A 13,190-nucleotide genomic window follows, 5' to 3' on the forward strand; every position below is an offset into this window, starting at 1 on the left:
TGTGCACATGCAAAAGTTTCTCACTTGAAGAGCGCCATCAGCGGCCAAAATATACAAAGAATAACCATGTCCTGATATCACTAGACTTCTTTTGAAGGCTAGTCGACACTTCGATATTTATCAAATTTGTCAAGAGCTTGAATGAAATATTATTTTTCTATATCTTAATCATGTTAGTGAGTTATTTTATCGGCAGAATAGTTATTTGTATGGCGTCATACTTTTTAGATAAATATTACTATAGAACGAGGGTACTGTCAGCGCACGCGCATTCACGGAAAGAAATAACCGGAAAGAGCTTGCAGGCGCAGCTGGACAACTGCACAGTGCTCGCTGTGATGATGTTATTGTGACTGAAAATCAGCAAGCAAACCAGATGGTTTACCACAACAACCAATGTTCCTCAAGTTAGACAAAACTCAACCTCTCAAATAGGAACTGAACTGAGTTTTAACACAAGTCCTAAGTTTGCAACTTGTGTTTTCAATTTGGCAGTTTTGTATTTTGTTTGAACTTCTGTTCTAAAATATCAAACGTAACCACATCATGTTCGGCATGAATCGAATGGGCATGTTCGACAGCGACCCGTTCTTTGACGATTTCAGGTGAGTATAGAGGCAAAGAATACATTCTTGTAAATATCTGTAATGGTACTTTTATCGTCGAAATGACTTCGATTTTCTCAACCATTATCATAATATCTGAACAGACGGCAGAAGGCGGCATGCAACAGTCATGAAATTACAATAACACGTCGTTATGCGGCAGTCAATCTCAGTCCCTATTTTGGGGGATAGTAGGGAGATTTGGAAATTAGTCCTTTGAAATTTGTCAAATGCCACACACCCCCACATACAAGACAATCTGGAAAATCCCCACCTAAAACACGTAAATCCCCCTCATTTCTCCCACCCTAACGTGTGGGGCATTCTGCTCTTGTCCATGAAAGTGACCAGGGGGATCAATATGAGGCAATTGCCCCACCCCCTCGGGCATAGTTTCATGGCAAACATGGTCTAATACCCCACATTTGTCCCGTATGGCACGAGGTGGGGTCCTTTGAGGATTACATTGATTGCTGCATTACTTTCTTTGACATATGTTGCTAGCTATTTTCCGTTGATTCAGTGCACGTTCAGTGTAGGAAAAGTGACGCCCTTTGGCAGCGTTCTCTAGTGTTTGATCTTGACATGCTCTCCTGCAGTGTTTTAAGAAGCATCTAGTACAAAAGTTTTGAATTGTTTCACAATTCCTTGGCAGCTATTGCAGTCTGATTCAAATTTCAATATTGCCGCCTTTTTAATAGCTGTGTCTTCCTACCTTGAATCTATAGAGCAGTCGAGATGAACGTATAATCTGCTTTGAAATGCAGCAGTACTTTAAAATCAGAGATGTTCTTTGACAGAAACGTGTTAGGTCCACCCTCCTCAAACTAAACACTGAAATGGACAAACCAAGTCAGCTGGCAATTTAAATCACAGGTACAACATGTACCTAAAATTTGGTTGTGCTCTTTGGCTTCAAGTCAGTTGTTTTCATTATGACACTTGTATGGCTTCTCAGGAAAGGGAAGCCATACAAGCATCCAGGAGTAAAAACAGAGCCCTCTGCTCTCTCTCTCTCCCATACATAAGGGATGTATGAAAACAGTCTGAAAGTGGGTAGTCTCTCAAATTATTGTACAGCCTCCATTGATCACTGTTTCTGGGCAAACAGTATATACATATCAACTGACAAATTATAGAGTGACAGCATACGTTTGTTGCTCAAGAGGACTGACAGTTGTCCCAAAATAGTCTGTTTCACGAGGCCATAGGCCGAGGGGAACAGAATGTTTTTAGGTGACTCTCAGGCCAGAGGGAAAACAAACATATGCCGTTACCCAAATATGGCCAGTAAGTATGTGTTTTGTAACACACCTCATCCAGTTTTCTCGCAGTAAAATCAAGAAGTTCCTGAGCTACCATCACTTAGTCTTGGTCGCAGACTACACTGCCATCTACTTTACACACTCTAGAATGTGTGCATGCATAGACAGCAATTTCAAACTTCTCCAGTCTACAGTTGTTCTGAACTGTTAACCTATTGACAGTTTTGGAAACTATGAACCCTTTCACCCCCAGTTCCCTGTATACAGGTCCAACTTTACCATAAAAAATAATGGATTTGGGACAAACCATGGTGGTGAAAGGGTTAACCAATAACTGGCTCTGCCATGTGGTACGCATCAAAACAATGCATGGCACCTAACCGTAAATTCAAGAATCATAACACAGTGTTATGCAATCATAGCTCTTTACGGCTATCCCCGTCCTGAGTTTGACACTTTCTAAAATGAACAACAACTACCAGGGTTTTACATGACGCGCATTTCTGCGTCCTTTACGCATAAAACCGGACCCAGGACCCCTCAAAAACTAAACTACGCGTCCCTTCGGACGCACAAATATCTGTTGCTGGTGTATATCTCGCGAAGCTGCTGAACACGTAAAACACATCCCAGTAAACCTTACCGACCCCATACTTTAATAGAATGCTCCGTAGTGCATTGGCCGCCACTGTTTGATGACCAATGGTACCCGCGGAAACAATTTTACTACCGTAAAAAGTGACTTTCAAAATGTAAACTGATTCTTAATTGGTCGATTTCTTGTTTGCGGCGATCAATACATGTTTATGCATTATGGCGGGTCGTGTCAAATACCCAAAACAAGCCGATCTGCGAAAGTTTTTCGACGGCCGCAGCAACCAGCACGATGTAGGTTCGGTCGAGGCCGAAACAGCAGCTACGCCATGCGATACTGATACATCAGATCCCCCGGCCAAGTCAGCAAAATTACGAACATTCAACAGAAGTTGGCTCGATAGATTTAAATGGCTTCGATATTCTGAAGAGCGAAACGTCATGGAATGCGATGTATGTTTGAAATCGAATGTTACATGCCCGTTCACGGAAGGTTGTTCTAATTTTCAACATTCAACTCTCACTCGTCATCAGGACTCGAAAAGTCATCTCACAAGTGCTAAAATCCTAAGCTTGAGGTCACAATTTACTACTGCTCGCAAATCTGCAGAGGACGGCAGGTACCTAGGTGCAGGGTATGAGTAACGAACTCGAGGCGTACGCTGCACAATTACGTACTGTTTACCTGATTGCTAAACGTGACCTTCCGTGCGATGTATTCACTGACATCATGCATCTACAGAATCTGAACGGCTTAGACATTGAATATTACAAACGTCCTCAGATAGTTATGGAGTTTGAAGAGTGTATTCAACGTGTGATCGAGAAGTCCCTGATTGATAGCATACATGCAACTTGCAAGTGATTTCATCGGTATAATGTTGGATGAGACTTGTGACATAACCGTTCATAAGAAACTTGCCATATATGTTCGATATATTCAGAATGGCGAGGCGAATGTTTCTTTCCTCGGTAACCAGCAAATTGCCACTGCTGCAGGGATCGAAAACGCCTTGATTGAATTTTTGACTAGGAAAGAAATCTGTGACGCGGCCGCAGACAAAATATATGGACTGGGAACAGACGGGGCGGCCGTAATGACCGGTCGTTTGAACGGGTTGGGTGTAAATTAAAAGCCAGAAATCCCAACCTTGTTCAAGTGCATTGTGTTGCACATCGATTGAATCTTGCTGCTTCTCAAGCAGGCAGAGAATGAGATATTGAATATTGCAAAGAATATCATAATATAATCCATTCATTGTATAAATACTTTAATGACTCTAGTGTGAGATATGACAAACTTAGAAAAATTCAAACTCTGTTGAATGGGAAGGCAAAACAAATAACTGAGCCTACATCTGTTCGCTGGTTGTCGGTTGAATCAGCTGTCAAGATGATTTTCATCAGTTTTGAGCCAATTGCCTTGGCACTTGCAAGTGACAAAAAAGGGGGAAAGGCTGATGGGCTGTTGAAATTTGTCTCCAATTCATTGTTTGCTATTCACTGCCTTATTGATTGATGTCCTTACTGTGATTGGAATTTTGAGCCTTACATTTCAGAAAGATTCTGTCAACCTATCCCATATCAAAAAAAGTGTTCAGTCTACTAGGGACACATTGAATACAATGACTAATGATTCACACACTGTCAGAGAAGTCTTTAATGCTTTGGGTGATGTTCCTGGCAATGGTCAGAAAAACACATACAAAAACATTCAAATCACTTACAATCAGCCACTCAGACAGAGCTTCTGTAGTGTACGAGAAAATTATATCAACAAACTACTGCAGAATTTAGATTGCAGATTTCCAGATGATAATATTCTGGAATGTTTTGATGTAATTCTAAACCCACACAGATATCCTGAAATTTGGCCAACCTACCTGACTATGGGGTCAACCAGCTTGATCAACTGTTGAATCATCATAACAATACACCAGGTATTGATGCTGATAGAGCTAGGGCACACTTTCTTGTTTACAAACACTTCACAAGATCTCACACGGACGCACTGAATTTTGATATGTATATCAAGCTGTTGCTAACTGATTTTACAGAGGAGTATCCTGATCTTGCCATTCTTGCTAAAATTGCTCTTGTCATACCAGTGTCCTCTGCCCCATGTGAAAGGGGCTTTTCAGTACAAAATGCCATCAAACAGTGGGCACGAAATAGACTCAATCCTCAAAGGCTTAATAGACTAATGTTCATCAAACTGGTTGGCCCCATCACAGATGATTTTGACTTCATAAACAATGCTAGGTTATTTGCTGAAGGAGCTGCTGGCAGAGTGTGAACTCAACCTACTGGACTTGCTAGGTGAATGCCATTTCAGAGTATGAAATTACCTTCTTGTCAATTTGACAAATTTGAATACTTGTTCAAATTTCACAACTTTGTGAACTTGTCATTAAAGTTATGAGATAATTTCAATTATGAATAGTGTTCTTTGAATTGATCAATGAGGGACCTCAGTATGAACTAGAATTTTCATGTAAGAATAATTTTAAGAAATGCGCAACCATTTGCTGTGTGTCATAACACTAATTGAACACAGTGAAGACCATGGCATGGATAAACAATAAAATATTCTTTTGAAATAAATTGGGACCCCCATATTTTGATGTAGGACTCCCATTTTCTAACACCAGGGGTCCCAGGGACTCTCAAAAGTAAAAAGTGATGTAAAACCCTGAACTACATATCATCACTGTTTTCATACAGGGAACACCAACGTCAAATGGACTCGATGTTCAACAGTTTTGGATTTGGGTCCATGTTTGGACACAATCCACTGAATGCAGTCACCTACGGTGGCGCTGCAGGTCCACAGCAAGTTGAAGACAGAAGAATGAGAACGCATAACAGAAGAGTAAGTGAAATTTAATGCACGTTAAATTTAGCCATGTCCATTGTGTTGCTGTCTTCCTTCACTAACCCTTTCTTTGGTTGTATTTTATAACTACGGTACTCTTCATTACTAACTCTTTTCCTGCAAGGCCGGTCACTTGCCATCTCCAAAGTCAGTCAAACTCAGCATTTAGCCAAACCTTGTATGTATTTAACTTACTTGGCATGTTTGTTACAGTGGGTCAAGTCAGTAAAAACCCTGTTTACAGTGTCCCTGTTTTCAGGGGCCTTCAAATCTTCAGGTCTTTGTTAACCCTTCGAGCGCCAAAGTCAACTTTTGTCGCCTTTATAAAACGTACCCTGTCAAATTTTTTCAAATTTTTGCCAAAATTCTGATGAAAACCGGTAGCCAATGACATGTGATATCTGTTTGGCTCAAAACAATCAAAAAACTTACAGAAAAATTCATAAAAATTGTTAAAATGTTGTACTAAAATTTTGGTGGGAAAAATTACAGCACTCAAAGGGTTAAAATGCACCTCATGGGATATATTATACGTCACTGGTATTGTCTGACCTTACCTGATAGTGATTGATGAATTTGGCAGGATAGGGGTTAATACTAGCCAAGTTACACAAATATTAATAAGATTATGGGAAGGCAAAACTGTAAGCTAAGTGAGGGCACTGTATGAGTATGTAATACGCAGACTTTATGATATGAAACGGTCATAGTGAGGATTTTTTCATGAGTACTCTGTTGTAAAAACACAGCCTTTTTGTATCTTGTTTTCAGGTAGGAAGTCCAATGGATCCCTTTGGAATGTTTTCTGGTATGAATACCATGATGATGCCCATGCCTTCTTTTGTAAGTACTTGACCCAGACAAAGAACTTGCTGAGATTTTGATGTGCCCATGTAAACCAAACTGTGTGCAATGTTTTGTATGTACCGGTCTACACCAAGCAGTCTGTGGCATTGAGAATGTCGCTTTTCCATTGAGTTGGTGCACACTTAGAGGTTATTACCCAATATCGCCTGTTCCTGTGCCGTATCAGCATGAGTGTCATTTGTGCTGCGTCAGACACGAGACGAAGTCGAGTGTCTGACGCAGCACAAATGACACGAATGCTGATACGACACAAGGAACAGGCGATATTGGTAATAACCGATTTATCATATACTCATGCCCATAATTTTAGGGAATTTTTACTAATAGAACGAAAACCTTTAATTTTGAGGCTTTACTTTATTACGCCTTGCGCATAAATATCAGAATGTTTATGTGAACAGGCTTCATTCATAAAGTATACGACGAAGATGTCAACATCACGCGCGACATCGTCCATATCTCAATGAAACCCAAGAAGAAAGACACCGGGATACAAAAATCGTCATACAGAAGGAACATTTTAAGGTGCAATATGCTATTACAACTGTAACCGATCAAAAACTGCTCAGCTTTAAATCTATCCTGATTTCGATCGTCGTACGGCACGGAGCTCGCGCAGAGAGGGGACGCCATTTTGTTAGTTTACCTTTAGAGTTGCCATGTCAACAGTCGTCGCGCGCGCGACATCGCTGTCATGCCACGCGCTCACTACCTGTTCGGTGGAGACCGTGCACAGTGCCGGCGCCGTGCGAACGGCAGAATGTTTGCTAGAACTTGACAAAAAAAATACCATGGGAAAACATTTCAAGACTCAACGTAATATTTCCGTATTTTGCAACCAGAAATACCCGTGTTCCTCGAAGCCCTTCAAGTTTCGCTTCGCAGGCGGGGAGCGGCAGCCATTTTGTTGTTTACGTTGTTTACCAACAAACTGCTAATGTAGTTCGGGAAAACTCTAAAACTGATGACGTTCATCGTGCATATCTCGACGTTTACCGTGAAATATCACGGCTGATATTTTACGTTGAACGTCACTAGGATGTAGCAATATGGGCATGGGTATATGATAATGCTAAATATAGCATTTCATGTACTGTTTAATCATTATCAGTCACAAGAATGCCTTTTTATCAGTGTATTATTTTTCCAAATTGCCTTTGTCAGTATGTGATGTAGTTTCCTCATCTGGACATTCAATAAATGAGGAAAAAGCACTGAATTTCACCAGAGTTTCGACTTTTTGTCCTCACAGGAACAGATGTCTAATAACCCCAACGCTCACACATTCTGTCAGAGCAGTGTTATGACATATTCCAACACAGGCAATGGTCCGCCAAAGGTGTACCAAGCAACATCATCAGCAAGGACAGCACCAGGAGGTGTAAGTGACCACAATCCTTTCTTTAACCCTTTGCCTGCCAGACAGTATCACTTCCCCATCTGCCAAGTCAGTAAAAAGCAGCATTGAGCCAAAACCGTACGTGTTTTCACCCACTTGGCTTGGTATGTTATAGCAGCTTTAGTCTGTAAAATTCATTTTTACAATATCTCTGTCTTCAGGGACCTTCAAATCTTCAAGTCTTTGTTAAAATGCACCATATAGGACATGTTTTGCTTTGCTAGTTTTAACCAACTTGAGCTGATGATGAAATATGAACTTAGCAGGAAAAGGGTTAACCTTTTCATCATCGTGGTGTGGCCCAACATTTTTGTTATCAATGGTGATTGTAGACCTGTTTGCAGGAAATATTTCTTGTCCATTTATAAACTATATATTACCACAACAACTTTGGTTAAAATAGCCCTAAAAGTTATATGTTACAATGAATGAAAATTTGAACTGTGAAAACAATTTGTTGTAAATTTTGATCCACTCCAATGTAAATGCATTTCATGCTTCTTGGTCCTATGTGACCAATGTGACCTTTGAGTGCAGTGTCATAACCTTTATCCTGTCAAGTTCATATGTCACCATATGCAGGTCAAGTTTGTGAAAACCAGTGAGACATAACATGCCCAATATTTGGCAATATTTGTTCCTTACCCAGAGAGCTTTCAAATCATACCCCACAAGCAACAACCAGAAAAGTGTTGTAAAAATTTAGAGTATGAATGTTTTTCCCCAAGGCACGTCCTACTTTAATCCAAACAATGTTTTGATATGTACGTGCATCCAAATGATTTTGTCTTTCAGATCAAAGAAACCAGAAAGACAGTTCGTGATTCAGAATCAGGTGTTGAAAAAATGTCAATTGGACACCATATACGTAAGTTGGAACTATGTTAGTAAAATCTATCACTCAGAATCCACTGCGATCTGTGTGACATTAAAGTTTATATCTTTATTTTAATACTATAGCGACTGTAGTGGACCAAAACTCATAATAAAGTTGTGAGTCTCTGAGTTCTAAATTTCTAACATTATTAAATGGAGAAAATTTTCTTCAAAAAAGATTTGAGATGCAAACTATGTGTATTATAAAAAGTGTCAGTCTGTTTTGATATTATTAATTATTTCTATGAAATTCAAATTATACAGTTGTATTAGTATTGAAAAAGTGGAGAGCTTGAAATGATTGATTTATTTTTTGATTCATACATTCCAATTACTCAAAAACTGTTTCAATCATTGCAGTGATAATAGTAAACTCTTCATAAAAAAACCTGCTGAAGATATTTGTGAAAATTTAAGACAAACACTTGATATCTTAGAACACAGGCCAGTGTAGCTTTGTACAGCTGACTCAACGCATTTCTTTGCAGTGTGTGAAAAACAGTCAGAGTTGACAATTTTTATCTGAGAAATTGAGCCCTCCCATTATTGCGTCATGTTATCAGAGCGTTGGATTTATATTAACATCATCCTGGTCACTCTCAGGGCCAAATGGGACAAATTAAGGTAGTATGCGCCTCGAAAGTGAAAGACTTTTGCTCAAACTTTCCACAAGGAATCTTTTTAACTGTCTCTTTCAAAATCAAGAATAAAAATTAGGGGTCATTGTGCAAATTTGGAACAAGAGAAACAAACAACCAAGATTTACCAATATTTAAAATTAAAAACGGCTTGCCATCCCTCTGTTAACTCCGAGGAGAAAAATACAATTTCGAATTTTGAAAAACTAAGCCGGTGAAAAGTTTCTTACACCAAGAGCTTTAAAATTAACCTCCATAAGTGGTATATCAGAAAAGAGTTGTAAAAGTTTGACAGTCTGAATATCTGTCCCTGAGGCGCATTCTACCTTAATGTTAGGATATGCCTACAAAAAAGCTACAGCTGTAAGGTAGTCAACCTGATAAGCTGCTTGACTAAAGATTTTTTTTTTTTTCAGATGAAAGAGGGCAGGTTCTTGAGAAATCTAGAAACAGGCATACTGGAGATGAAGAAGAATCACAGGAATTGCTGAACTTGGATGAAGGTATAGCGTTTGTTTCCGTCACAGCAACCTTGAATGAATGGTTGTAAACACTGACTAATAAGCAAAATTAAATCAGCTGGCATTACAAACAAAATCCTGTGGCCATCCACAGAACATTGCAGTAGCATTCCGTGTATCTCAGAGTACGCAAATAGTCAGCCATGAAAAGCAGTTAAATGTAAATGTGTAACCATGAATAAAATAGCATCACCATAAACCAACCATAAATAAAATGGCATCACCATAAACCAGTATTTTCTGTTCAAACTATATGAAATATACATGCCGAATGAAAACTAATAAACTGTCCTTACAAATTTTCTGCAACACCCGTCAATGCATTGTTGTGATATAATGTTATTCATACAAAAAAGATTGGTGTACTGATTGACAATTTTACCACCCAGCAGAGAAACATTCATGCCACATGTGTGATTTCTTTGATAACTGCATGTCTTTCAAATTGCATCGCTTTGATGTTCAAATGCTATTTGACATGGCTATAGGGAGTGAATGATTGTAAAATTGAAAATGTACAAACAACTGAAGTGGGATGGTTTGATCTTGTTTGCAGGTGACCTGCCTTCCTTTGACCAAGAATGGAGACACAAGACACAGCGGCATCAGAGTGGCCGTGCTATAAGTGGACATAGCAATAGACATCGTGAATCTGCTAGTGGTCATAGTAACAGGCATCGTGAGTCCAGACAAATAGCAATTACAGACGGCAGAGAGTAAGTACAAACATGTCAGACACCATCAATAAAACATGTAATCCGTAGACCAAACTCCAGAGGTGTACTGTACCTTGAGGATATCATTGTGCAGGAATTGGAAAAGTTTTCAGAAAAAAATTGTGCAATTTACCAGAACACACATTTCTATCTCTTGAAAAATGTGTTGCTTCGTGCAGTTCACATGTACATGTGCCTTTATGCAGATTTCACCCTTTCACCCCCATGTGCCTGTCAATAGATCAAACCACTCTGTTGGAAACAATAGGGAAAGACCATTGCCCAGTGATGAAAGAGTAAGCTGTAAACGCTGATGAAGTAAATTGCAGCAGATTTTGTGAAGAGAATTTCATTCCATACCAGAGAGCAGTGAGGCAATAACACTGATTGCAATTGTAGATTTGTTACTAACAGTAATGTGGATGCCACATTTTCTGCCGCAGACAGAAATTCAGACAAGTTTAACCTTGTGCATTGCTATGCTGATATTTCTATAGTTTAAGTGGCAATATTTGTGGTCTTGAAGAACACAATTTGTCATATATGTAAACGTAATTTCTAAAAGTCTTTTAAAACCATTTAGCTTCAGTGGTAATGTTGGTGGTCACAAAGAACCCGATCCGTCATTCATTGAAGCGTAATTTCCTAAAGTCTCGTCAAAACTTTGAGACAAGTTTTTGTAACGATGCAGTAATTGTTGTCTTCACTGCTGCAGTATTACCTGCACCTGGAAAGAAATGGTGTTCTTTCTCAACATAGATATGTATATCCTGAAATAGTTACATATTTGTATACACAGTGTTCGCGGTGACTTTTTTCTCCTCGCGTACGGCATACGCATTAGTCTGCTAAAATTGCGTAATGGCTGGATTTGAGTGCGTAATTTCACTTCCGCACTCGATTGATGAAAAAACTGACTGTAAAATATAATGTTCCGTTGAATAAACCTACACTACATATTCGGATTGTACGATGTAACATTATTTTAATGAAAACAGTTTAATGAACAACTTAAACAATGTTGATTCTCAGAAACGTAACAGCGAAGGGTATACATGCGACTGTCAAAACACATCGGGCAACCCAAAAGTTAGAGTTATGGCAGCTTATCCAGACACTTCTGCAGTGTTCAAAATTTATCGGGATTCCGTCGAGCTCTACCGATGAATCATTTAGTTCACGGACTCGTAGAGCAAAGTTTAAAGAAAACAGATTTGTCTGCTTCGACGCCATGCTGCATGTGTGCTTGATCAAAATTTGGGAACAGCGAGACGCGATGATCGTGCGCGGTTGGCATTTATATAATTTGTCGCAAGATTTCTGTCAATCACTCACTTTGTGTCATAAGTTTCAGAAACTATCGCTCGCCTGAAAATTAGCAACGTAATTCATAGCACAGCTAGCTGACATGATAACGTGCCTAACGTGATAACCTGTGAACTTCGATGCTGATTTTTCAGACAACGCCCAGAGAATCCGAAACTTTCCACACAAAATGAGTGATTGACAGAAATGTGTTGCAACAAATTTCGTCTGGTTGTCGCCTAAGCTCAGTCGTGGGGAGTACTTTCGGTGTTATCCTTTGCGTATAGAAAACGCATAACAATGAAAAAAATGCGTAGGGAGTCAATTTCAATGCGTAAATACGCACGATTTTTGCGTAAACGCGAACTCTGATATATATATATCTCTCTCATAATACCTGAAGGTACACGGAAATTACAAAGCCCTTTGTTTCCCGTCATAATTGTTACTCTGTATTTTGTCTTGCAGGCACAGAGCTCACAGAAGTCGATCACCTATCAGACCTGAAGCTCCTAAAAAGAAAACACGTAGATACGACAACAATTAGATTATTTAGCATAATCCAAGTCAACTTACTAACTTATTTCCTTTCAGTTATTATTATGTTGTTTGTGACTGTCCTGAAACCTCGATAACAAATAATTCCCAGAGACATAAAATAGGCTGGTAGACTTCATGTTAGGATGAACCCATCTGATTGGTTGCTGTGTCCAGTATGATTTGCATTGCAAATGAACATGCCAAATATGGTAATGGAGGTTATTGGCTACGAGTGGGTTATGGATTGCAGGTCAGGTTCTGTATTTACAGACATTTCACTCAAAGGTGCATGTCAGCAATGAGAAGGAAAGCCTGAACACAATATGGTGGTGTAAATTTGGAATGAATTCAGACGGACATTCACACTGAATGTATCATTCTGGAACTGATTAATAAAACGCAAATTTACGTGACATCTGTTTGAACCAAAGCATGTTTGGTGCAAGTTTTTGAAACTGATGGGTTTTAGATGATGTATGTGCATGACATACTGTACCTTAGAAAACTGTCAACAAGATTTGTTCTCCACTTCAACCAAGCAGAAAGATAGCATAGGCCATTAAAGGTAAACATCACTTTTATCATTAATAAAACTGGTTCAGTTGTTTTACAGACACAAAGGGTATACGTAGGTAATGTTATCACAATGCCATTTCCCATGGTACGCTGAGAGTTGTTTTCTCATAGCAGTACATCTCTGTCAAGTATTTCCCTCAGAAAAAATGACTGTTCTGATAAAAGTGGCTTTGCATCAGAGAAGTGGACATAGTTTTGCACTGTAGCCTTTTAATTTGTGCACAATATTTCCAGAAAACAAACCAAAAATGGATTGTTGATGAGATATCTATACTCAGTGAAGTGGTCCTTCGTAGGAGTATCGCATATCAGTACCACATACCAGATACAACTCTTATGAAAAGACCAACTTTTATATCAGATCTTACGTTTCATACACAGGAAAAGAGTAGACATTCTTAAAATCGTAGAAT

General features: G+C 39.1%; 1 protein-coding gene across 1 annotated transcript; it reads left to right on the top strand.

The window, feature by feature from the left end:
• The first annotated feature begins 257 nt into the window (after positions 1-257).
• On the top strand, positions 258-12,224 carry LOC139137411 (myeloid leukemia factor 2-like). Its single transcript, XM_070705474.1, has 8 exons — positions 258-605; positions 5,189-5,336; positions 6,111-6,182; positions 7,459-7,587; positions 8,401-8,473; positions 9,536-9,622; positions 10,197-10,356; positions 12,130-12,224. The coding sequence occupies exons 1-8, from the start codon at positions 547-549 to the stop codon at positions 12,206-12,208; spliced, it is 807 nt and encodes a 268-aa protein (XP_070561575.1). The 5' UTR covers positions 258-546; the 3' UTR covers positions 12,209-12,224.
• Positions 12,225-13,190: the final 966 nt, after the last annotated feature.

Source organism: Ptychodera flava, chromosome 7 (assembly GCF_041260155.1).
Source record: "Ptychodera flava strain L36383 chromosome 7, AS_Pfla_20210202, whole genome shotgun sequence".
Lineage (NCBI taxonomy): Eukaryota > Metazoa > Hemichordata > Enteropneusta > Ptychoderidae > Ptychodera > Ptychodera flava.